At 47.0% G+C, this 22,853-nt stretch overlaps 1 protein-coding gene and 1 long non-coding RNA gene across 5 annotated transcripts in view; one reads left to right on the top strand and one right to left on the bottom strand.

The window, feature by feature from the left end:
- Nucleotides 1-1,044: 1,044 nt before the first annotated feature.
- On the bottom strand, nucleotides 1,045-7,600 carry LOC144577972 (uncharacterized). The gene is made up of 3 exons (XR_013522843.1): nucleotides 7,308-7,600; nucleotides 1,566-1,773; nucleotides 1,045-1,201 (listed from the first exon to the last, which is right to left on the bottom strand). It is a non-coding gene; the product is annotated as an uncharacterized LOC144577972 (long non-coding RNA).
- A 384-nt stretch (nucleotides 7,601-7,984) lies between these two features.
- GLB1L2 (galactosidase beta 1 like 2) overlaps nucleotides 7,985-22,853 on the top strand; it is a 46,793-nt gene continuing 31,924 nt past the window's right edge. For all 4 annotated transcript variants that reach the window (XM_078339215.1, XM_035265165.3, XM_035265161.3 and 1 more), the window contains exons 1-4: nucleotides 7,985-8,109; nucleotides 19,281-19,478; nucleotides 20,903-20,971; nucleotides 21,549-21,644. In XM_078339215.1, the coding sequence (XP_078195341.1) occupies nucleotides 8,024-8,109; nucleotides 19,281-19,478; nucleotides 20,903-20,971; nucleotides 21,549-21,644 (449 nt within the window). In that variant the 5' untranslated portion in view covers nucleotides 7,985-8,023. The remainder of the gene's footprint in view (nucleotides 8,110-19,280; nucleotides 19,479-20,902; nucleotides 20,972-21,548; nucleotides 21,645-22,853) is intronic.

Genomic DNA, 22,853 nt, shown 5'->3' on the forward strand with positions numbered 1-22,853 from the left:
TTGTTAAAATTTTCATTAAACTACCATACCAAACTTTAAGGCAACTTCTATTGCCCAAATATCTGATATAAGACATGGATATTTAATAATATCACTGATTGATACACAGGAAAATATAAGTCAGGAAAACTTATTTTAGTAGCATTGTTTTGTAGAAGGAGCTTTGTACCTTGGAGTCATAACTTGGGCAGATTTAAACAATTCTTTGGCAGCCAAAAAACTACTGATAATACCAGGATATAGCAATTATTCTGAGAAGCTTTTTTATTTAGTCTCCACAGACTCAAAGCTAAAGAAATTACCTTTTAAAAGTATTATTATAAGTCTGTCCTTTGAAGTTAGGTTAGTGAGAACATAATGTGCCTAATTTTTGCCTACCACTGTCATTTTTTTTGTGTACCTTGCCTGTTCTTTGTTCCGTCTGAATTGAAAATGATTCATTATAGATGTAGCTGCTGGAAAACAAGTTTCACTTCTGCCTCCCGTACTCATTGAGGGGATTGGAGAGGTCTGTAGCCTGGGCAAAAATAAGGATACTGATTTCCTTACTCTTTTGGAGTAAGGAAATCAGTATCCTTGATTTTGGAGATTTGCCTCCTCATGAAATTTAGAGGTGGTAAGAATCCCCAAAGAAGACTTTTTCTTCAAAGATTCATGGCCTGAATGTTATTAAGTAATAAAAATAAATTTGGTTTATAAAAGGCATGTATGTTGTTTAGTGTTATAAATGATATTCATCAAGCAATTCTAAAATGATAAAAATTATGACATAATCTTTATTATGTTAATATATATTTATTACTTATACATTTAAATTTGTACTTATATGATATAAGATGTTTACATATTTTATATTTTAACTATTTTTAAATAGTTGGCTTAAAGAGGATATATTCTTCCCAAAGTTATAAAGCTAATATACTCTTGCAATATTTAAGTAAACTGTCAATCTATTTCCTTATGTGCTTCAATATTTGAAAGTTCTTAATAATTGTTTTTGGACATTGAATCAATAGTTTTTATAAGAATCAATAATTGCTTTATTTTACTTTAACCTATTGATGAAATTTTAATGTTTCACTTTGTGTTACATCTCAAATGCATACTTGCATTTCAAAGTGAATACAGTTGTCCTTCAGTGTCCATGGGGACTCGTTCCAGGATCTCCTGTGGTTACCAAAATCCACAGATGCTCAAGTCCCTGAAATAAAATGAGGCAGTATTTGCATATAATCTATGAATATTCTCTTGTATCCTTTCAGTCATCTTGAGATTATTTATTATAATTTATATTATTAGTATAATATAATGTCATAATATATATTATTTATAATATCGAATATAATGTAAATACTATGTAAATAATTGTTATAACTATCGTTCAGGGAATAATGACAAAAAAAAAGTTTGTACATGTTTAGTACCGATTTTTTGTAGTTTTCCTTTTTTTAATTAAAAATGTGTGGGTACATAGTAGGTGTACATATTTATGGAGTACATGAGGTATTTTGATACAGGCATGCAATGCATAATAATCACATCAAGGTAAATGAGATGTTCATCACCTCAAGCATTTATCCTTTCTTTGTGTTTCAAATCATCCAGTTATACTCCTACAGTCATTTATTTATTTATTTTTGAGACAGAGTCTTGCTTCGTTGCCAGGCTGGAGTGCAGTGGTGCAATCTTGGCTCACTGCAACCTCCATCTCCCAGGTTCAGGTGATTCTCCTGAGTAGCCTCATGAGTAGCTGGAATTACAGGTATGCACCACCTGTAATATACAAAATTAAATACAAAAATTAGCCACATGCCTGGCTAATTTTTGTATTTTTAGTAGAGACGGTTTTCACCGTGTTGGTCAGGCTAGTCTCAAACTCCTGACTTCTTGATCTGCCCACCTCAGCCTCCCAAAGTGCTGGGATTACAGGCAGGAGCCACCTCGCTAAGCCTCCTACAGTTATTTCTAAATGTATGATAAATTATTTTTTATTGTAGCTACCCTGTTGTGCTATTAAATACTGGGTCTTATTCATTCTATCTAAATATATTTTTGTACCCATTAACTATCTCCACTCCCTCCACCCTAGATATGAATTTTTTACAAAATTATATCTTTGGCTGGGCATAGTGGCTCACGCCTGTAATCCAAGCACTTTGGAGGCCAAGGTGGGTGGATTACCTGAGGTCGGGAGTTCAAGACCAGCCTGACCAATGTGGTGAAACCCCTCTTTAAAAAAAAATATATATATATCTTTAATCCATGGTGAATTGAATCCGCGGATGCAGAACCCACGGATACAGAGGGCTAACTGTGTTCTGATATTAATAACAAATTCCAAAGACATGCCTCACTCTCACACGCTGTGGGTTTAAAATTAACCTCAGCGATCACTCTGTTGCCAAGAATGCAGTGAGGCCTTAAACTATCCCACGTGCTCCAACCTAAAGCTAATCCGTTCACTTGGCCACCTTGTCCCTACACTTCACCTCAAGGGTTTCACAGCAGAAATTCTCTATGGTCTCTCCTACCTCACCAGTTTTGTCTGCTGATTAAGGTCACTCTGAGTGTACAAGCATGCTGTGGTAGAAATGAAAACAGCACACAGGCCTTGATTCAGTTCCCTCTTCTGCCCCAGCTACCATCTCATTTATGTGTTCCCTTTCTTATTTATTTGAGATGGAATTTTGCTCTTGTTGTCCAGGCTGGAGTGCAGTAGCGTCATCTCGGCTCACTGCAACCTCCATCTCCTGGGTTCAAGTGATTCTCTGCCTCAGCCTCTGGAGTTGCTGGGATTACAGGAACCCACCACCACACCCAGCTAATTTTTGTATTTTTAGTAGAGATGGGGTTTCACCATGTTGGACAGGTTGCTCTCGAACTCCTGATCTCAGGTGATCCACCCACCTCAGCCTCCCGAAGTGCTGGGATTACAGGTGTGAGCCACCGCACCTAGCCTATGTGTCCCTGCTCTAGCCTATATCCTTGAATGAGTCATCTATGTTAACTGTCTTAGATTTCTCTTCACCCTTTCTTTCTGAACCCATTCCAGTTGGCTTTCCAAATCCCATGAGCTTCAAGTCCACCCAAGCTGCCTGTGTTGAGTTCAGTAACATTTGCCACATACTAAATCCACTGGTCAATCCTCAGTCTGTCTTGTTTTCTTCTCCTTCTCCTCCTCCTCCTCCTTTTTCTTTTTTATTGAGATGGAGTATAGTGGCATAATCTCGGCTCACTGCAACCTCTGTCTCCTGGATTCAAGCAATTCTTCTGCCTCAGCCTCCTGAGTAGCTGGGATTACAGGCAACAACTACCACACCTGGTTAATTTTTGCATTTTTAGTAGAGGTTCGGTTTCACTATGTTGGCCAGGCTGGTCTCGAACTCCTGATCTCAAGTGACCCATCTTCCTCGACCTCCCAAAATGCTGGGATTATAGGTATGAGCCACCATGCCGGGCCCTCAGTATTGTCTTTAATCTCACCTGCTGGTGGTGTGGTTCCTTGTCTTTTCTCAGTAATAGGTATGCCAAGGCTTGTCCTCAGTCCCCTTTCTCTACCTGCACTTTGTTCATTGGTGCAGGTTCTTGCCTTTAAATATTAACTCTCTGTCAACTGCTAAGTTTGTATCTCCATCCCAGACATCAGACATCTTTTCTGGTTCATCGGGATTGATATTCAGCAGCCTGTGGGGTGTCTCCACTCAGATGCCTCCCAGACTTCTCCAATGCAGCAGGTCAGAGCTGAGCTACTGATGTCGCCCCCATACTTGCCAAGTGTCCTTCCCCATCTCAGGTCACAGTGACCAGCACTTCTGTCTCTCAGGCCCAGCCTTTGGAGGACATTCTTAAGCCCCCTTTATTTGTCTCCCTCCACAAACAATCCACGAATTGCAACAACCCTCTTGTGTCTCCTTTCTGAATACTTCCAGAAATCCAACACTCCTCACTACCTCCATCGCCGTCTGCTGAGCCAGCACAGTCTCCCACAGGGATTCCTGCACAGTACCAGTGATCCTTCTAAGTTATCATCACTGCCATGTTCAAACCTTGCAGTGGCTCTCATTTCATTCAGAGTGAAAGCCCTGCTCTTAAAGGCCCTGCATGACCAGGCCCCTGCATCTCTCCTCATCTCCTGCCTTCTCACCATCACCTCCCACATTGTCCCCCTAGCTTTTAGGAGGACACCAGGTCATGGTCTTTCCTGAGGGCATTGGTACAAGCTGTTCTCTCTGCTTGGGCAGTGCCTCCTCCAGGTTAGATATTGATTTGCTTGCATGGAGAACTCCCATTGTGTTCAGATCCTTGTTCAGCTAATATCTTTCCAGGGAGACCTCCTTTCTGCACACCCTCCCCACCGCATTCTCAGTCCTCCTTCCCTTACTACTTTTTTTTTTTTTTTTTAAGACAGAGTCTTGCTCTGTTGCCCAGGCTGAAGTGCAGTGGCATGATCTTGGCTCACTGCAACCTCTGCCTCCAGGGTTCAAGCAATTTCTGTCTAAATTTTGTATTTTTAGTAGAGACGGGGTTTCACCATGTTAGCCAGGCTGGTCTTGAACTCCTGACCTCAAGTGATCTGCCCGCCTCGGCCTCCCACAGTGCTAAGATCACAGGCGTGAGCCACTGCGCCCAGCCACCTTATTACTTTTTTAATTTTTGCAATGGAGTTCATTATCTTTGAATATACTCCACAGTTTACTTATTCATTCTGTTAATTTTTGTTGTCTTTCTTCTCTAGCTAGAACAGAAGTTTCAAAGAGAAGAGATCTTTGTTTTGTCCACTAATATATCCCAAGCGTGTGAAACAGCATTCAGCATGTTGATTATGGTCATTACAATTTGTCAGTTACTTTTTAATACATAAATGTGGTAGAATTAGATCACTGGCTGTTAGGGCTTCAAAGGCTGAGCCTGAAAAGTGAAAGTCGAGGCCTGCTATAGCTAACGATCAAGTTCTGTGCATTCCTACCCGAAGTGCACAGGCCCCTTTCAGTCCCACTCACACATCCTTGGGGATACAAAACTTTGTCTACTTCCCTTAGCTTAGATTGGCCGTCTCTTTACTTTTTCCAAGACCAAAGCTCCATTCCAGGACTTGTTATTTTCTTTTGTCTAGGGTTGAAATGGCCCTCTTTTATTCCCAGGAATTCCCCTGTGTTCTTAATTTATTTGTTCAACACTCCTGGCAACTTGACATCGTAACTGGACTTTGCTCCTCCTGAGTGGAGGGTGGATGGGGAGTGCTGGCCAGAGGTGTCTCTCCATATGAGGAGGTGGGGAGGAGAGTGTTATATCTTGGTCCAGGAGCCCAAGTGACTGTAGTATCATAGAAGGCCACATTTTCATCTTATTCTCATGACTGAAAGAAATGTTGCCAGTGTTTTCCTAAAATTCAGATATACTATATTTAAAGCGTTAGCAGAATGCCCACAAAAATGAGTTATGTGAATGAATAACTGATCAGTAAACCTGTTACCTACTAAAAATAAAAAGTGAAACAGCAAACGAGATTAGTTTGATATGATCGCTTTTCTCTCATGACTTCACTATACTGACCCTGAATGAAAGTGGTTTTGATTCTCCTGTGTGTGTGTATTTTGTGTGTGTTTCTGTTTCCCACTGATTATGTGTGACATAGAAATTTTCAAGGAAGAAACTATGCCCTCTGAGTCTGTTGGAGCTCTGACTTAGAGCAATGGCGTGGCATACCAACAGGATTTAATTTTTTTTTAAAAGCACTTCATATATTTTCTAAACCATGAACACTAGAAAGAAGGCCTGGAAAGAGGATGACTCCTGTGTACCAGGGATTCATTGCCAAGCCAAGCACTTTGCCAGACCACTTTGTGACATCACTCTAATGTCAGTACATTGTAACTGTAGCTTTTGTTCCCAGGGATTTGACTATTTTCACTGTCTGCTTTGGGTTAAGATCACTAAACATTTTGGAAAGGGGACACTGAACGAGTATCTTGCTTTTAAAAAAACAAAAGTCTCAGGTTGGGAATGTTAGCTCATGCCTGTAATCCCGGCACTTTGGGAGGCTGAGGCAGGCAGATCATTTGAGGTCAGGAGTTTGTGTCCAGCCTGGCCAACATGGTGAAACCCCATCTCTACTAAAAATACAAAAATTAGCAGAGCACGGTGGTGGGTGCCTATAGTCCCAGCTACTCAGGAGGCTGAGGCAGGAGAATTGCTTGATCCCGGGAGGCAGAGATTGCAGTGAGCCAAGACTGCACCACTGCACTCCATCCTGGGCAACAGAGTGAGACTCTGTCTGGAAAAAAAAAAAAAAAAAGTCTCAGCTTCTCAGCAAGAAACATCTTGGGTTAGTGCTACCTTTGTAGCACTCTCTGGCATCATTAAGCACAGATAAAGTAAAATTGTTCCTTGACTGTGAGCAGGGTGTGTCCCTAGTTCTGAACTTCCCACAAGGTTAAGGGGAAATTTTTTTGAAAACACTCAGCTGTGTATATTTTTCTCACACAAATAAAATCAAAGGACATAGGGTTCGGCCAAGGAGTTCACCGTTTTTAGAACCCATGTTAAGTTTTTGCTAACATTTGAAGAAAAATGGAGATGCTTGTATTGCTTAAACCATTTGAGGATTCCCTCATATTTGATAGATTCTGCTACTGCTCAACGTGACCAGAAGCGAGAGGATGAATGTGGGGTGCGTGTCTTTCGGATGGTCCCCTGCAGGCAAAGGCCCTAGGCTTTGACAATTTCTCCGCATGCTTAGGGGCTAGCTGGTATTCTAATTAAACCAACATGTTTTCTTATAGACTTCATAGCCATCAAGCAATCAGAGCCTTGCCAGTGGGGAAAAGGAGCTGGCTTGGAGGCGTCCTGACTTGATATGTGCTTAATGCTAGACAAAGGACCCTTCACACCCAAGTGTGTGTCTTCGTTCCAAGATCCACAATTTCATTTGGTTCCTGTCGGCTTTCCAAGTTCAAAACTATGCCCGCGTTTAGAAAATGAATTCAAAGCATGCGGCAAGGGAGACGTTCCACAAACCCGGACGCTCTGGAAAACTTTCCACGAGTTTCTTTCAGTAAAATCTGAATTTTGTTTCAGGGAAGAGCTGGGTTTGTGATTGCTACAAAGTGTCAGTTGCACCTAAATACTACATAATGTTCTTTGGGACATAAATTCTGTTTCAGAATAAGAATTATATTTTTCCTTTCCTAAAATGTGAGGGTTTTATATGGACCTTTTTAAAACAAAAAATTGGAAGTGCTTGTTGTCAAGGCCAGAGTGAGACTCGCGGAAACCTGACAGAAAATATTTGGACTCCTCCTACTCACACATGAACCACATTGAAATGTGTCCAAATACAGTTCTTCAAAATCCCGGCTTTTCACAGGATGATCTGTTACTTCAAAAAGTTGTTTGCTTCAGAATCTGAATTGTTTTAAAAGATTCTGTTGGTTGCCCCGGCTTTGCGGAAGCGTTTTGTTCGTCCTTCCTGAAGTAGCGGTGACTTTACCTCGGCGTTTGACCGGTACGCAGGCGCCGGGCAGCTAGGGTGCAACATTCCCGCACCTGCTTGCGCAACGCGCGCAGGAAAACCGCGGACTCCGCGCGGCGCCGCGACACTGGGGACCCGTGGCAGGCCCGGGACAGGCTCCCTCCAGACCCCTCCCTTACTGAGACCTTGTCCCCGCCCCATCCCCGCCTCCTACCGAGGTCCTGTCCCCGCCAGCCCCGCCCCGTCCCCTGATGAGGCCCCGCTTCCATTAGCCCAGCCCCCGCTACCTCCTCCCCTACCGAGACCTCGTCCCAGCCTGCCAGCCCTGCCCCGCCCCCAGAAGAGGCCCCGCCCCTCCCCGCCCCGCCCCGCCCCTGCTTGCGCAGGGCCTAGGGTTGGAAGAGCGGAGCCGCGAGCCCCAGCCAATGAGAGCCGGCGGGCCGGTTGCCCAGGCTACCAGCGCGCGGCCCCGCCCCCCCGCGCTAGGCTCCCGCGCGCGGCTGAGTGCTGGCTGGAGTGGGAACACTGGTCCAGGAGAGCAGAGAACAGGCGATGACCACGTGGAGCCTCCGGCGGAGGCCGGGCCGCACGCTGGGCCTCCTGCTTCTGGTCATCTTGAGCTTCCTGGTGCTCCGCAGGTGAGAGAGAGCCCCGCGAAGCACCTGCCAGACCCAGCATTACCCAGCCCTCCGCACCTCGGGTTCTCGCCTCCCGCGACCGGCAAATCCCAAGTTCCCGAGGGAAGCAGCCCCAGCCGCTTCTTTCTGGGAGCTCCCCAACACCCCCGAGTTCCACTGCGGCTCCTCCATACACTCTGCTCCTGCCTCTCGATCCAGGCCTCTGGGCGACACCCGGCGTGCCCTCGGGAGCTAGTGATTGTGCCCCGAGCCGCCCACCCCGCTGTGCCTGTGATTCCCGGCTCTGCCCCTCGTGCACGCCCCCAGCCCTCCCGCCGTCAAGCCCTGTCCCCACAGCTCTGCGGAAAGGTCCCTCTGCTCTGGCCCCAGGCCCCCTTTTCCCCCCCAAGCTTCTGGTAGGCGCCTTATTCCGCAGAGGCCGGCGTTCCAGCCTCGAAACTATGGTCGAGCCATCACGTCTGGCAGGGTCATAAGAACGCTGTCCATGGGCCTCCAAGATCCTGGACCATGATTTATTTGCACAGTTCGAGGACTGATAGGTCGTCTCTCTCCACTTTCCCACCATTCACCTGTTACCAGCTCACAGTTTCCTCTCCTCCTTTTACAAAATGTTGTTTATGGCAAATGGGTGACTTCAGTGATACCGCGATTTGCCCACGGCCTGTGAAAAAGTTTACTGGGTGCCCTAGCCCAGAGTTTTTCTAGATTGTGCCTATTTTAAGGATCTTACAGCCCTGACCCTATCTTTCAGGTCAGCATTTTCCATATTCAAAACCTCCAGTGGGAAGCAGACCGGCAGTATCAAATGAGCTGAATGGTTGGAACTGGTGGCAGTCACTACACCGCTCAGCTTTGTCATTTGCTTCTTTTTTATTCCCCTTCTTAGTTTCTCTAAACTTCCCCTGGGAGATTGGAAAGTTTTTGATAGAGATAAATATCTGGAAATCTTTTGCTGCCACGAGAACACATTGACAACTCTATGTTTATACCTTGTCAAGACTTGATTCTTGTTTCTGAGATAGTGAGGATGTCATAATATTGTTTGGGAGAAGGATATGGGTTTCTTCTCATTCTGGGGCCCAGAAAACTTCAGGCATTTCATTTCTCCAGTTGTTCCCAAGATGTTTTCTGTCCTGCTCAAGATCTCTAAACCATTCCTCTCTGACGGGCCCTGGCTCCTGTGGGATGCTCAGCTTTCCTCTCTGTGCAAAGCTTATGCAAACCCCAGAAGAATTACTCAGGGCAGCGGCAGCAGATCCTCCTGCATGCAGCAGAATAGCAAGGCGCTCAAGCTCCCCAGAGAAAGGCTAGCGGTTGCAGGCCCATTGTTAATCAGGGATATAGGAGTCTGTGCAGGGGACCCAGGCTGGTCACTTTTTTGGGGCAGCACTATGAACTAGAGACGGCCTGATGGCACATTTGAAAAGTCCCCAGGAAAAGGTATGGGAAGGAGGCTGAGTGTTTGCTTTTGTGTGGTGGGACAGAGGTGGAGTATCTGACCTAGCTGGGAAGAAGCCTGAGCTTCTCTAAGGTGAGGTAACCGTGTCCCCATGTAGGTGGGGTGGCCACACTGGGAGTCAGTCTGGGGCCGTTGGAGTGGTGTGGAATGGCAACAGAGAATAAGGAGCTGTGACTCAAGGCTGTGGAAACAGTTTGACATGCCTAGGAAAGTTGTTTTTCCTGCCACTCCATCCTTCTAGCAGGTAGGGCAGAAGCCCAGGAAGCCCTGAAGCAAGTCCTCTTTGGATCCTGTGGCATACACGTCTTTTTGGCATCTTTCTGATTTTTCACCCTCATGGGTACATTCTGCCCAGTTCCTTCTGTCTGACTTGGGCTGGACACCAATGATTATGAGTTGTTGTAATATCTCTGGAGGCAGGAGGAGAACATCCTCTTTGTCTCTTCTTCTTCCTGTCTTGCTCCAGCTCTGACTGGGTCATTAACTGAGTGGGAGGTGGGGGCCTCTCCCAGCTATTACTGGGGAGTGTTGAGGTGGCCAGTGGAATATAGGTCACATGGAAACTGGCCACTAAGTTCACGCTTTGTTTGTGGATCCGAGCTGTCAGAAGCAGCCCCTTTCCTGTAGCAGAAGGCAGGTATTTGGGCAGTGTCTGGCATGGGATGGGGGTGTTTGGCTATAGCGTTTTTTTTTTTTTTTTTCCATCAACTTTTCCTTGGGCTGGTTCATGGTCAGTCATGGCTGGTGGGTTACATCATATCAAAGAACCTGGATAGCCAGGTTGACTTTTGGGGAGGATTTCAATCTTAGGTTTTTTGGGTTGTTTTTAAGCTTGAACAGTGGTCTTTCTTAAAAGTTACCTTTACTGGAGTTTATCATACAACGAACTGCACGTAGTTAACATGTACAATTTGATATGCTTTGACATACACCTAAATCCAGCTGTGGATTTACCACCACAATTAAGATTGTGTAAACAGCCACCAGCCCCCAAAGTTTCCACGTACCTCTCTGTCATCCCTCCCTCCTACCCCTCCTTGCTCCTCAGCCTCAAGCAACCACTGATCTGTTGCTTTCTGCCATGATATATTGGATTGCATTTTCTAGTGTTTCATAGAATTGTAATCTTAAAGCATGCTTTCTTTTTTGGTCTGGCTTCTTTCACTCAGCATATTATTTTGAGGTCTGCGATGCATGTGTCAGTGTGAACCATGCCTTTGAGCCAGTTGCCTTTCCTTCCCTTTCCTCTTACCACTCCATGGACACAAGAATCCTGCTTGATATTATCTAAAGGCATGGTTCTCACTCAGGATTTTTCCTTAATATAAATGCATCACTGAGCAAAAATGCAGTCAACTCTGCATCTGTCATACCTGAAATTTTAGCTGGGAAAGTTGGGAGAGGGGAAAGTCTTCAGGTGGGCAGGCAACATCATGCTCCTAAGAGGTAAGCTCATTTCTTCTCTGAGGTCTGTCTTACACACTGCCCTGCCCTGCTGTTATCCAGATTCCAGACGCCAAATTCTTCCTTTGGAAAGGAAAAGGAGGAGAATGTAGCAAACTCCTTCTCCCGAACAAGATCGCTAACTTACAATGCAGGTCACTTTTTTGGATCCAAATCATGGCCAGTCCTGTCTTCCAAGGCTATGTGGTCAAATCGTGCCTCTCCTCTTGAGCTTTTGGGAGGTAATTGATTTTATGGGACTTGCCTATTCTAGGACTCTGCTTTGCTTGAGGCCTGAGTCATATTTCATGAATGTTCAAACTCTTTGAACAGTGTTCCTTTCATCTTGTGGTAGTAAAGTTTTCAGCATCAGGGAAGTGGCGCTTTCAGCAGGTGATCACCTGTCGGATACAGGTGGTGAGGCAAGGCTACCTGAGCTGTGGCTCATCATCAGGAAGAGGGATGTCTGAGCCACTGCATGCTAGAAGATCGAGTTGGCTCTGGGATTCTTACAGGACCATGCTAGCCAGCAACAGGAGAGCAGAGGTGTGTTGGAGCAGCCATAGTATTGGTGTAGGTGTGATTCAAGGGAGGAACTGGGCTACCAAGAAGACGGGGGACAAAGAACCTTGGCTGCAGAAATCAAGTTGGCCAAAGGATTCTTCCCACCTTAAGCCAAGGAACTGGCAAGTGAAATAAAAACATGTAGTCCTTGATGAAGTGATGCAGAGTTCCATGAGGTCATGTCAGATGCTCTTCTGGGAAGCATTCAGGAGATTCTGCAGCTTGAGGAGAAAGGTTTTAGAACATTTGGCATCTGAAAAGGACTCTGGGGTCCAGGCAGGCACTCCCTCCCTTGCCAGCGTCATGCAGCAGAGGCAGGGTTTTCAGTGTTGATGATGGGATATTTGCTGCTTCCTCTCCACTCAGTTTTAGCTTTTGCTTAAATCTATTGCTCTGGATATTGAAGACCATATTGAAAAAGAGTTCTCATGGTGGGGATGTTTCCTGTGACAGAAGGGCAGCAGGTGTTTTTAGAGGCTCGTGCTAACGAGGTAGCTATTTCTTGACTGGTGTCTGCCTGTTAGACTCCTTGTTGATACTCACAGCTTCTGTTCTCTGACACTCAGCAAAACAGTTAGTGGGCTTGTTCCTTTCAAGCACAGATTGTATTTTTTCCCTTAAGAAGTTATTTTGTGAGTAGGTTATTTATGAACATGGTAAGATATTCAGACTGTGAAGGGGAATAGAGTGAAAAGAAACTTCCACTCCTGACCTCTAGGCTAGGCACCCTTCCCCATCCTCTCTTAATATCAGCTATTATTACTGATAATGGCTTCTTTCAGAGATATTCTATGCATATACAAGAAGATAGCTACACATATTATCACACTTGTCCATTAGACACATAATTTATTTAAAGTCTTCTGTTGATGGACATCGATTGTTTGCAGTCTTTTAGCTACTGTAAACAAAGTTGCTGCAGATATCTGTTGGATATATTTCTATAAGTAGACTTGCTGACCGTAGGAGAGATTCATTTCAAATCTTGATAGACATTTCCAAAATAGCACATTTTATTTCTGTTGGATCAGTGTAAAGGAGATTCTGAGCCCAACTCGACAGGGGCAAGTAGATTCTTGAGTCTTGTAAGAACTGGTGCATGTCTTGTGTATCTTCATAGATAAGTCCTGTGTGGTGGATTTAAGAAAAATATTCCATATGGTTATGTTATTTCCTATTTATGAGATCATTTCATTTAGAGTCTCTAGGCATCTCCAAGATCAGTGGCTTGTTACCAACAGGAGAGCCCTTGTGTTATCTAACACAGCTTTCACTTCTCTCTCGGTGAGATACAGTCCCTTTCTCGTGTATGATGCTGTCAGTGGTCCCAAAGTGCTGCAAAAGTACAGTGTCACATAACATTAGAACACTGTTCATTGTTGTTATTATTGTTAAGTAGTTGATTACAGTGAGGGTTTTTTTTTTTTTTTTTTTGAGACGGAGTTTCGCTCTTGTTACCCAGGCTGGAGTGCAATGGCGCGATCTCGGCTCACCGCAATATCCGCCTCCTGGGTTCAGGCAATTCTCCTGCCTCAGCCTCCCGAGCAGCTGGGATTACAGGCACGCACCACCGTGCCCAGCTAATTTTTTGTAATTTTAGTAGAGACGGGGTTTCACCATGCTGACCAAGATGGTCTCGATCTGTTGACCTCGTGATCCACCCGCCTCGGCCTCCCAAAGTGCTGGGATTACAGGCTTGAGCCACCGCGCCCGGCCAGTGAGGGGTTTTTGTTATTTCACTATTGGATCTCAAGGTTTGGTCTAGAAAACTCTTCTTCATGTACTCACTTCCTACAGTCCTTAGGAAATATTGCCCTCTGAGCCACCAATATTGCTTCTGGGTCAGAGCCTGGATGTGAGGCCAAGGTTCCTGTCTTACCTGGAAACCTTTTAAGAGGGAAAAGCAGAGGAGCTAGGATTGCAGGAGTGCTGTGGACCTCTTGCTGGGGACCTCACATCTCTGCAAAATGCACGTACCTGCCTTGGGAATGGCAGGCCCAAGCCCTTGGGCATATTTAATGCCTCTCCCAGCAAAACAGGGGTCCACTGCCTTGGGCCCAGACCAAGGAGCACATAGAGAAAGTTGGGCCAGGCACAGGGACCGAGTTCCATTTTCCTGGGGCTGAAGTTCTTGGAGCCCAGGGATTGGTCCAAGAGACAATATTTTGGAGTAGAGGTGTTAAGGGCACCATCTGGGCCAAAGAGTAAATAGGTCCTTCCTCTGGCCCTCAAATTCTTTTGCTGAGGGTGGAGAGAACAGGACTGAAGGCTGGTGGGACCAAAATATCCCCAAATACACAGTTTAGGGGAGCAGGATGTCCAAGGAAGTTGAGCCTCATGGGAGCCTAGAACTGAACCAGAATCCTGAGAGTGATGAATAGAAGTTTGCACTGAAGACAGATCCAAGTGGAGAATTCCCATGTGTTTGATGTCTTGTGGGCAGCTGAACACACTTACCTTCAGATGGTGGTCTCCGGCATGGCCACTTGGAGGAGGGTAGAGGTGAGTGTTTTCTTGGTCAGGATCTTCATAGGATGCCCTGAACTTGGATTCAGTTGAACCTCTGCTTATGGAAGCTCTAATAGGGCCACAGTGCATCTAGAAATTGAATTTGTAAGCCATCATCTCAGATGAACAAGTACATGAACATGTTATGTTATAGTGTCAAAATAACCGGCCCTTGGGGCCAGCAAGGACTTATGTTCTGGGAGTTGAAGGACAATTACTGCAGTTCCTGCCTCAGACACTAGCTTGCATATGCCCGTGGCCAGCCGCGGACTGCGTGAGTGCTGCCTGGTCTCTGCCGCCGGTCATCATACTCCTCATGTTCGCACTGCTGTCTCTGCTGTGTCCAGTTGTGTAGATCCTGGCCCATCTGTGTCTGGTCATACTCTGCATGGCAGACCAGAAAGAGATGACTGTGACCCCAGTGAGGCCTCCTAGCTGTACCATGACCCAGTTCCTGATGAGTGTTTGCAGGATTGACGAGTGATACAGGGATGCCCCCTGGCATGGCAGGATGCATTTCATGCCTGGCACACCTCACTCAAGGAGATCCTTTCTGGTGGCCATAGGATCTGGCTCACCTTCCACCCAGCTGCCCTGCAGTACCCCCTCTGAAACTTGACAGCCAGTCCCATTCCCAGAAAGAAGTGGTGACCTTGCCACCAGGTCATCTGCCCTTTTCTATCCCCTCACATCTGCCAGCACTCTTTACCACTCCCAGAACTCCTGCCTGCTGGAGACTGCTCTCATCCTCAGGACCCACCTCACCAGTCAAGGGAAAATTACTCCAGAAGGCTTCGCCTCCCCTGCTTCCTCACCATGGGGCACGGCAGAACTCGGTACCTATGTCCTCTGCTGCAGGTTTCCATTGCAACCGATTTTTGCATCTACAGCTTGCACAGCCTTCAGCATGAATAGTTCATGCCCCTTTTCGACTTGCCAAAAAGGAATTGGTGAGGATGGGCTGCAGAAGTCTTGTTAAGTTGTGTGAGGCTCCATCAGAAGTCCTGACATACTTGCCTTCTTCCAGGAACCTCACCTTGTATCATGACCGTGGCCATCCTCTCCATCCAGGTGGAGGAGTAGAGCCTGTCTCTGGGCACTGAGCACTGAGTTCAGGCCAGTGGTCAGGGCCTGCTGTCCAGTATCTTCTAAGGCAGAAAAGTCACTTTCTATAAATGAAGCCAAGATACACAGGCAACAGAAATTCCAGGAGAAAATGTTAACATAGGCCGGGCGCGGTGGCTCACGCCTATAATTCTAGCACTTTGGGAGGCCGAGGCAGGTGGATCACATGGTCAAGAGATTGAGACCATCCTGGTCAACATGGTGAAACCCCGTCTATACTAAAAATACAAAAATTAGCTGGGCATAGTGGCGCGCCTGTAGTCCTAGCTACTCAGGAGGCTGAGGCAGGAGAAATGCTTGAACCCAGGAGGCGGAGGTTGTGGTGAGCCAAGATCGCGCCATTGCACTCCAGCCTGGGTAACAAGAGCGAAACTCTGTCTCAAAAAAAAAAGAAAGAAAAGAAAATGTTAACATAAGTTCCAGTTTGAATAAAGGCAGGTGTTCCTGGTTTCATCAAATAAAGATCCATCATGGATGAACTGCTCATCAAGAAAAGTGGCAGAAACACGCTGGGCTTCCTTAGGATCTGGTTAGCTCCTTGGTATCAAGCCTAGTTTAGGAATGAAGGCTTGCTGACCCTTAAACCAACCAACTCTAACCACACAGTTGATATTTCCTTTATTTTATTATCACTGAGTTCCTCAGAAAATTACAGGGTTATTTGCCATCTTAGGATTCTTAGTATTAATGATCATTATTAGTGGTAATAACCATTTACGTGATGCTTCGTAGTTTATGAGGCTCTAACTCGTATGGCCTCATTTCCCGGCACTGAATTCCTTGGAGAAACCAACACTTAGCATCCTCATTTGCTCAGTGAATTCATCCCTTTTAAGTAATATATTGACAACTTGTCTAGTAACCTACCAGAAAATTCCCATGAAGAAACAGTAGAATTTTCTAGAATTCAGAATTGGATAACAGCTAGATTGTTTTTTGTTTTTGATGTTTATTTCATGCCTCTTGATATGCACTGAGAAGAACGTTTTTCTAAAAATATAGAAAATGGTGTGTTATAAAGACACTAGCAAAGATAAGCTCTATCCAGGGAGGGAGTCTATGTACACGTGTCAAAGGAGAAGATACAGATTGGGCTTCTCGAGCCATAACCTTGGGATTGGTTAGAATGCAGATTTTGATTCAATAGGTTGCAAGTAAGGCTTGAGGTTTATGCATTTCTGACAAGCTGCAGATGAAGACCTGGAAATCTGGTTGGTGGATAGAAGCTATTGAATTGGGATGCCTCTTTCCAGGCGTCTGCACCTTGAGTCAGGTGGCTGTGACCCTGAGGAGGTTCCGAGGCATTGCTGCCTGCAGATCACACCTGGAGAAATCAGCCTAGTGGGAGGTTTGCTGATCCTTAGTCATCAACTAATCAAGGGGGACAGGTTAAAGGTGTTTGTTACTAGTGGGACTATGTTGGAATGGGGGTCACAGAGAAGCTTCTCTAACCTTGCCTACACCTCTTCACTTAGCAGGGTAGGGAGTGGAGGCTCTTGCACCCATAAGTAGATGTTAGGGTAAGTAATGTGTGCTTTAATAAGAATTAGAGATTGTGCTTTTGAAGTTCTGGCCGGAGAATTAGGTTTGCCACCTGGTGGAGTGATTGCTAAGTTGTATTATCACTGTCTTTACAAACAGTGATATTGTGTGTGTATGTGTGTGTGTGTGTGTGTGTGTGCGTGCGCGCGCACGTGTGTGTGTATTTTCACCACCAGATTGTCAAAATACCCCTGTTTTTTAGAAAAGAATCTGTCCATCCAGTTCTTCCTCGTTCTGGCCTGGGGTGAGCCCAGCATGTGCCTCTGGGTAATCTAGGGGGAGAACCGGTGTTGCAGTGGGCAACTGAGTCTGGTGAGTACCTGAGGTAGGGAGAGCTGAGCAGGAGGCAGAGTGTGCACTTTGGAGTAGGTGTGATCAGAACCAAGGGACACACAGACTCTCCTGTGTCTGAGGTGAGGGAGGCTTCTGACAAAGCCAGAGCAGTTGGAAGCCTGTAACCAAAGCAAGCGCCTGGTCAGCAGAGCCGGGGACACCAAAGGAAGGCCAGGATGGTGGCCCATAGGGGCATGAGGCCTTATCTTAGCAGTCCAGGGCTTCATCTGCAAGGATGTGGGCCAGCACGGTTCCTGGGAAAGGATAGATCACAAATGTTTTCAGCTTTGCAGGCCGCACAGTCTCTATTGCAAGTACTCTACACTGCAAAAAGCAGCCGCACGTAGATGGTGTGGCTGTGTGCCAATTCGACGATTTATGAACACTGAAGTTCATATAATTTTTTATGTGTCCTCAAATATTATGCTTTTGATTTTTTTTCAGCCATTTACAGATGTGAAAACTATCCTTTGCACAAAGACAGATGGCAGGCTGGATTTGACCTGAGGCCCAAGTTGGCCCACCTCTGGTCTACAGGCTGTGTTGACCTAATAGGATTTCAGAATTTTTCATTGTCAAATTTTAGAAACTGTAATAAGATGGCTTGGCACAAAGTCTAGCACATAAATTATATACCACAATGGGGAGAATGGAGAGGCTGGTATATTCTGTATTAGGGACATAAAACCCACCTGAGGCTATTCTCTCTAAAGTTTTCTCTTTAGAGAAAAAAAGTGTGGTGAGAAGGTTTCCATAGCTCTCTAGTATACAAGCACATGCTAAAATCAATGGATTTTAGATAGAGATAAGACGCTTCGACTGCACAGCATAGAGGGTTGCATTTCTCTGGGACCCTCACAGCAGCCTTTCTGAGCAGTTGGGATGGACATTAGTCCTGTTTTACAGAGGAAGAAGCTCCTGCCTGCAAAACTGGTGTCACTGACCCAAGGCAAGAGTTATGTGAAGCTGGGGCCAGGATTGACATCCAGATCTTCCCATTCTGGCCAGCGTTTTTGTTTTCACTCTCCCACACAGTCCTTTGGAAGGACTGTGTCCTAAAATGTCATTTGCAAGCCATTTACTAGAACATGAAAGTTTTCTCTCTAGAGAAAGAAAAGTGTGGTGAACAGCTTCCCAGGTTGCCCCAGATGAGACGACCCTTTCATCTGTAACACAGCAGAACTGTGGTCCTGGTGCTTGGGTGTGAGTTCTAAGGCCCGGGGGCTGTGAGAAGTAGAAAGCAGTAGGTAAAAAAGCAAATTTCTTTGCCTGAGAGTGGTCCCAGACAGAGTTCCCAAGAGGCGGACGATGTCCGGGGTATCTTCTGTCCTGTGGGCATCCTGTCTCCTCGTGTCTGTCCATCTGGCCCCCTCAGCTGCCCCATCCCTCTGTGACACTCAGCTGAGGGAGCGTCTGGTGCAGAGGCGCCTGCTGGGTGTCAGGGCTGGAGAGTACCCAGTGAGGACAAAGGCACAGCCAATGCTGGCTCCTGCCCCAGACTCAGCCATGTGCTTGTTTCGTGTTTCCAACATTCATGAACCTCCTGGCTTGACATATGGGTCTCCCAGTTTCTCTCCTGCCCTTTGGGAGACTGGTGAGAAGGAGACCCACCCTGAAGTACCGAGTCACTGGGATCCCCCTGAGGGGCTCCCTGGGCCAGCCCCGAGAGATGTTTGAGGGGCTTCTCATGGGCCAAAGCTTTCGACAGCCTTCCCGTGGGGAAGAAAGTAATTGCAACCTGGAATCAGGTGGATGAGTGGATGCCGTTAACCCAGACCTTCTTTCCCGGTCTCTGCTCCTCGAGTCAGGCTGCTGCGATGTGCCGGGGCTCGGAGGTACTTACTGTGTGAAGCTGCTGCTGCTGTAGCGCCCTGGCCGCAGAGCTGGCCCGGCCCTGCAGCAGCTCTCCTGTGGCTGACCACTGTCCTCTCTCCTTTTAGCCCGCCAGCCTTCATGCCGAGCGCTGTGTTGGCCTTGCTCCTGGCTGCAGCCTTGGCTTGTCCTTCCCCTGCCGCGGGGCCCCGTGCTGAAGAAAGACCCCTTCCAAGGTTTGGCTGAGGCGGAGTGGGGAGATTTTCCGGCCACCTGGACACAGGCCCTCTCTAGAAAGAAACACTGAGGGCCTATGGAGGGACGAGGACGCTGATCTCTCTGGGACCCAGAGTCTCTAGGCTCCAGAATGCCTTTGTCTTTCCAGGTTGGACTGGAGTACCCTGGTCCCTCTGTGGCTCCGCCATCGGCACTTGGGGCTGCAGGCCAAGGGCTGGAACTTCATGCTGGAGGACTCCACCTTCTGGATCTTCGGGGGCTCCATCCACTATTTCCGTGTGCCCAAGGAGTACTGGAGGGACCGCTTGCTGAAGATGAAGGCCTGTGGCTTGAACACCCTCACCACGTAGGTGCTGCCTCCTTCCCCCATGGGGCCTGCTTCCCAAGTAGGGCTCCTGGTGTCTGCATGCGAAAAAATGTAAGAGGAACCAGCCCAGGTCCTCTGCCAAAAGCAGAGAGCCAGGGTCTCCCTCCTCTTCTCCCCACAGAGCTCCTGACTCATGGGCATGGAGGGACATGAATGGATGTAAGGTCTAGAGGAACCGAGGTAGCAATGTCGCACAAGAGTATAGTGAAGGAGCTGAGTGCAGGTGGAGGAGGTGATTCAGTGCTAGTGAACCTTTTTTTTTAAACAAGCAGTCTCTCCACTTCCAGTTTAGACAGCCAGTGAATGGGGTCTTCTTCAAAAGAGCTGCCTGAGAGGCTCTGCCCCGAGTTTTTAACACGGCTCTTGGGCAGTTGTCTTCGAATTCTGTGCTTGTCATCCCAGCTTCTATTGTGGGATGACACATGGTAGGCACACAATAAAATTTTGACTTCGCAAATCATTTTAAAAGTGTACTTAGTTGTGGATAACTGGGATCTTTTCATGGAGTTTCCCCCCAAATTGCCAACAGATACTTGGCTCTAAGTCTGTGAAATAAAGGGAATGATCAGGCTGGATTATTCCATTTTCAGGCAAAAATATGTGATTACAAATCAAAGAGTAGCTTTTCTTGGGTGACTTATGAACTGGTTTTGAAGGCAGTTCCTTAAAGAGGTACAGAGATGTGCTGAGCCTTGATGAGTTCCCAGAAAGGACTCCTGCAGGTTGTGGGAGCGCTGCGGGCTCAGCGCTCTGCCCCACAGGAGCAGCACTGCAGATATTTGCTGAAAGGCAGAACTCGTGTGTCTGAGTTGGAAGCCAGGCAGCCTCTCCTCCCTTCAGCTGGGAATATTCTCTGTAGCGGGAAGAGGCTCCTCTAAAGCCAGTGATGGGGTGGGGTCAGGAGAAGAGCAGCTGTCGTCACTGTGTCATCCCAGAGTTGTCCCCTCCACCTCTCGAGTTGAGCCTGTCCATGAGCCTGCTCTGTCCCTTGTCTTGTCTAGAGTTGGAAGCTTCATTCTGTTGCACATTTTGGAATTCTGGGTGCTTCAGTAAACACAGGATGATCACTGAACTTTCCTCTTGCTCCTTTTAGCTGTTTTCGGATAAAGTTACATCTTCTGTTCCAGTGGGGTGTAGGCATGGTAAGCTGACTGGGGTCAGAGCACCTGACCTTTTACTCAGCAGGTCTTACGCTTTGTCCAAATCCTGTTGTTACGGAGGGAAGAGGGCTTGCCCTTGATTCTGGTCTCTAGATTGGTTCACTTAGTTCTTGGTTCTAGTCCTAAAATCATGAAGACATATATCTTCAGCCATCATATTTGATTTTAAGGATGAAGAATGTAATGTGGGAGATGAATTGGAATGAATGACACTCTAGCCGATAATCATTATTTCTGTTGCAGCTATGTTCCGTGGAACCTGCATGAGCCAGAAAGAGGCAAATTTGACTTCTCTGGGAACCTGGACCTGGAGTATGTGGTGTTGCTGCTTCCGTGACCTGACCAGGGGCAGGGGCAGAGAGGCGGTTACTGGGGGTGGATTAGCAAAGAGAACCAGGGAGGGACCTGGGTCTGGGGTCCTGTTCTAGGACTATGAGAGGCCCTGAACCCAGGATCCAGACATTCCCCATCCATGACCTGTCACCCGGTGGGGCTGGGCCTGCAGCATCTTGGCCTCACCTCTCCACTGCAACCCCGAGGGGCAGAAGACCCCAGAAGCTGCCCAACTCTGCATGGGGTCCAGCTGCCTGGGCTGGGACAGGGAGGCCCCTCTAGGCTGGCAAGGCTCTATTGGAGTTAGATTCACTGTTAAGGCCCCTGTGCCCTGGCTGACGCCCTTCCTCGTCAGGCCCCTGATGGGGCTCTGCAGAGGCTCTGAGGCTTGGAGCAGCTCAGACCTCCGACCTGAGGTGGGAGTCCCTGCTCTGTGGGGGTGGGGCCAAGCTGTCCCTTCACCCCACCGGGCAGCTCCTCTCCCTGTGATGCATGCAGCCCACCTAGCCTCACCATTGGCTGTCGTGGGAAGGGCTGACGATGTGGACCCCTCTAGGGCCTTCATCCTGATGGCCTCGGAGATCGGGCTGTGGGTGATTCTGCGTCCAGGCCCCTACATCTGCAGTGAGATTGACCTCGGCGGCTTGCCCAGGTAAGCAGAATTGTGAAGGGTCCTGTGTGCTGTGCAGAAAACTCACAGACATAGGTTTAGTTTTGTTTCTGTGTTCTAGTTCCCATTCTGTACTGAATTTCCTTTTCAGGAGGAACAGCACCCAGGGGGCATCACTTTTCAGTGATGCTGCAGTGGGTGCCCTCGCAGAGCCCCTTGTGGGCTGCTTATGTGACAGGCAGCAGCAGGGCTGACCCTCCAGGCATTTCATGCTTCGGGCTCTGCTGTGAAGCTGGGAGCCCTGGCAGGTCGTTCACCTGCTTGTCTACAGTATAGGAAAGATGAAACCTTCCCTGCCTGTTTCTTAGGAATGCTACCAAGCATATTTTGAAAAGTCCAAGTGTTTTGATAAAGCCTGACAGAAACAAATTCTTGTGATGGTTTTGTCTTCACATCTCGACTCACATGTGTCATCTTCCCAGGCGTAGTCTTGGCTGACGTTGGTATTCTTTGGTTGGAGTGGAAATCTGGACAGGAACCTGGGACAGTTCACCCCTCCTTAGGCAACCTGGTGGTCCCCCGCTCCTGGGAGGCCACTATTGATGCTGAGCTTAGTGCAGACACCTGATTGGCATAGCATACTACAGCCCAGAACTCCTGGACTCAAGCAATCCTCCAGCCTCAGCCTCCCAGGTAGCTGGGACTACAGGCACGTGCCACCACGTCCGGCAGTGACGGTGTATTTTTATCCAACTATACCTGTTTTAACTATGAAATTAGTTTGTATGGGCTAAACAGTATAGATTGTCCTATAAGATTATAATTTTATTTACATAATATAAAAAATTATAGCGAGCTATGTTTGGTTACGCTATTTAACCGACTTGGCACTTAACCTATTCTTAGGCTATAAGGGGCCTGGCATGTTGCAGTTACTCAACAAACTTTTATTGGGTTAGTTGAAGTCAGTTTAGCAAATAAAAGTATTGATTTATAACAACAACAACAAAAAGAAATCTGGACAGGAATCAGCTGGGACCTCATTCATTCCTCATCCTCATCATTGTTACCTTTAAGATTTTCTTGTTAACAGGCATAACCGTTTGCAGCCTCCCACGGTACCAGGTGGTTAGACCTGGGCTGCCCCGGGGGAAGAGGCTGATCCTTATCCCCAGGCCCACTCCCCCTCCCCTGGGGAGCCCTGGCCTTGTTTTCCTCCTGGTTTCCAGCACGACCTGCCTTTCCCTTGTG

Source organism: Callithrix jacchus, chromosome 10 (genome assembly GCF_049354715.1).
Source record: "Callithrix jacchus isolate 240 chromosome 10, calJac240_pri, whole genome shotgun sequence".
NCBI classification, from domain to species: Eukaryota; Metazoa; Chordata; class Mammalia; order Primates; family Cebidae; genus Callithrix; species Callithrix jacchus.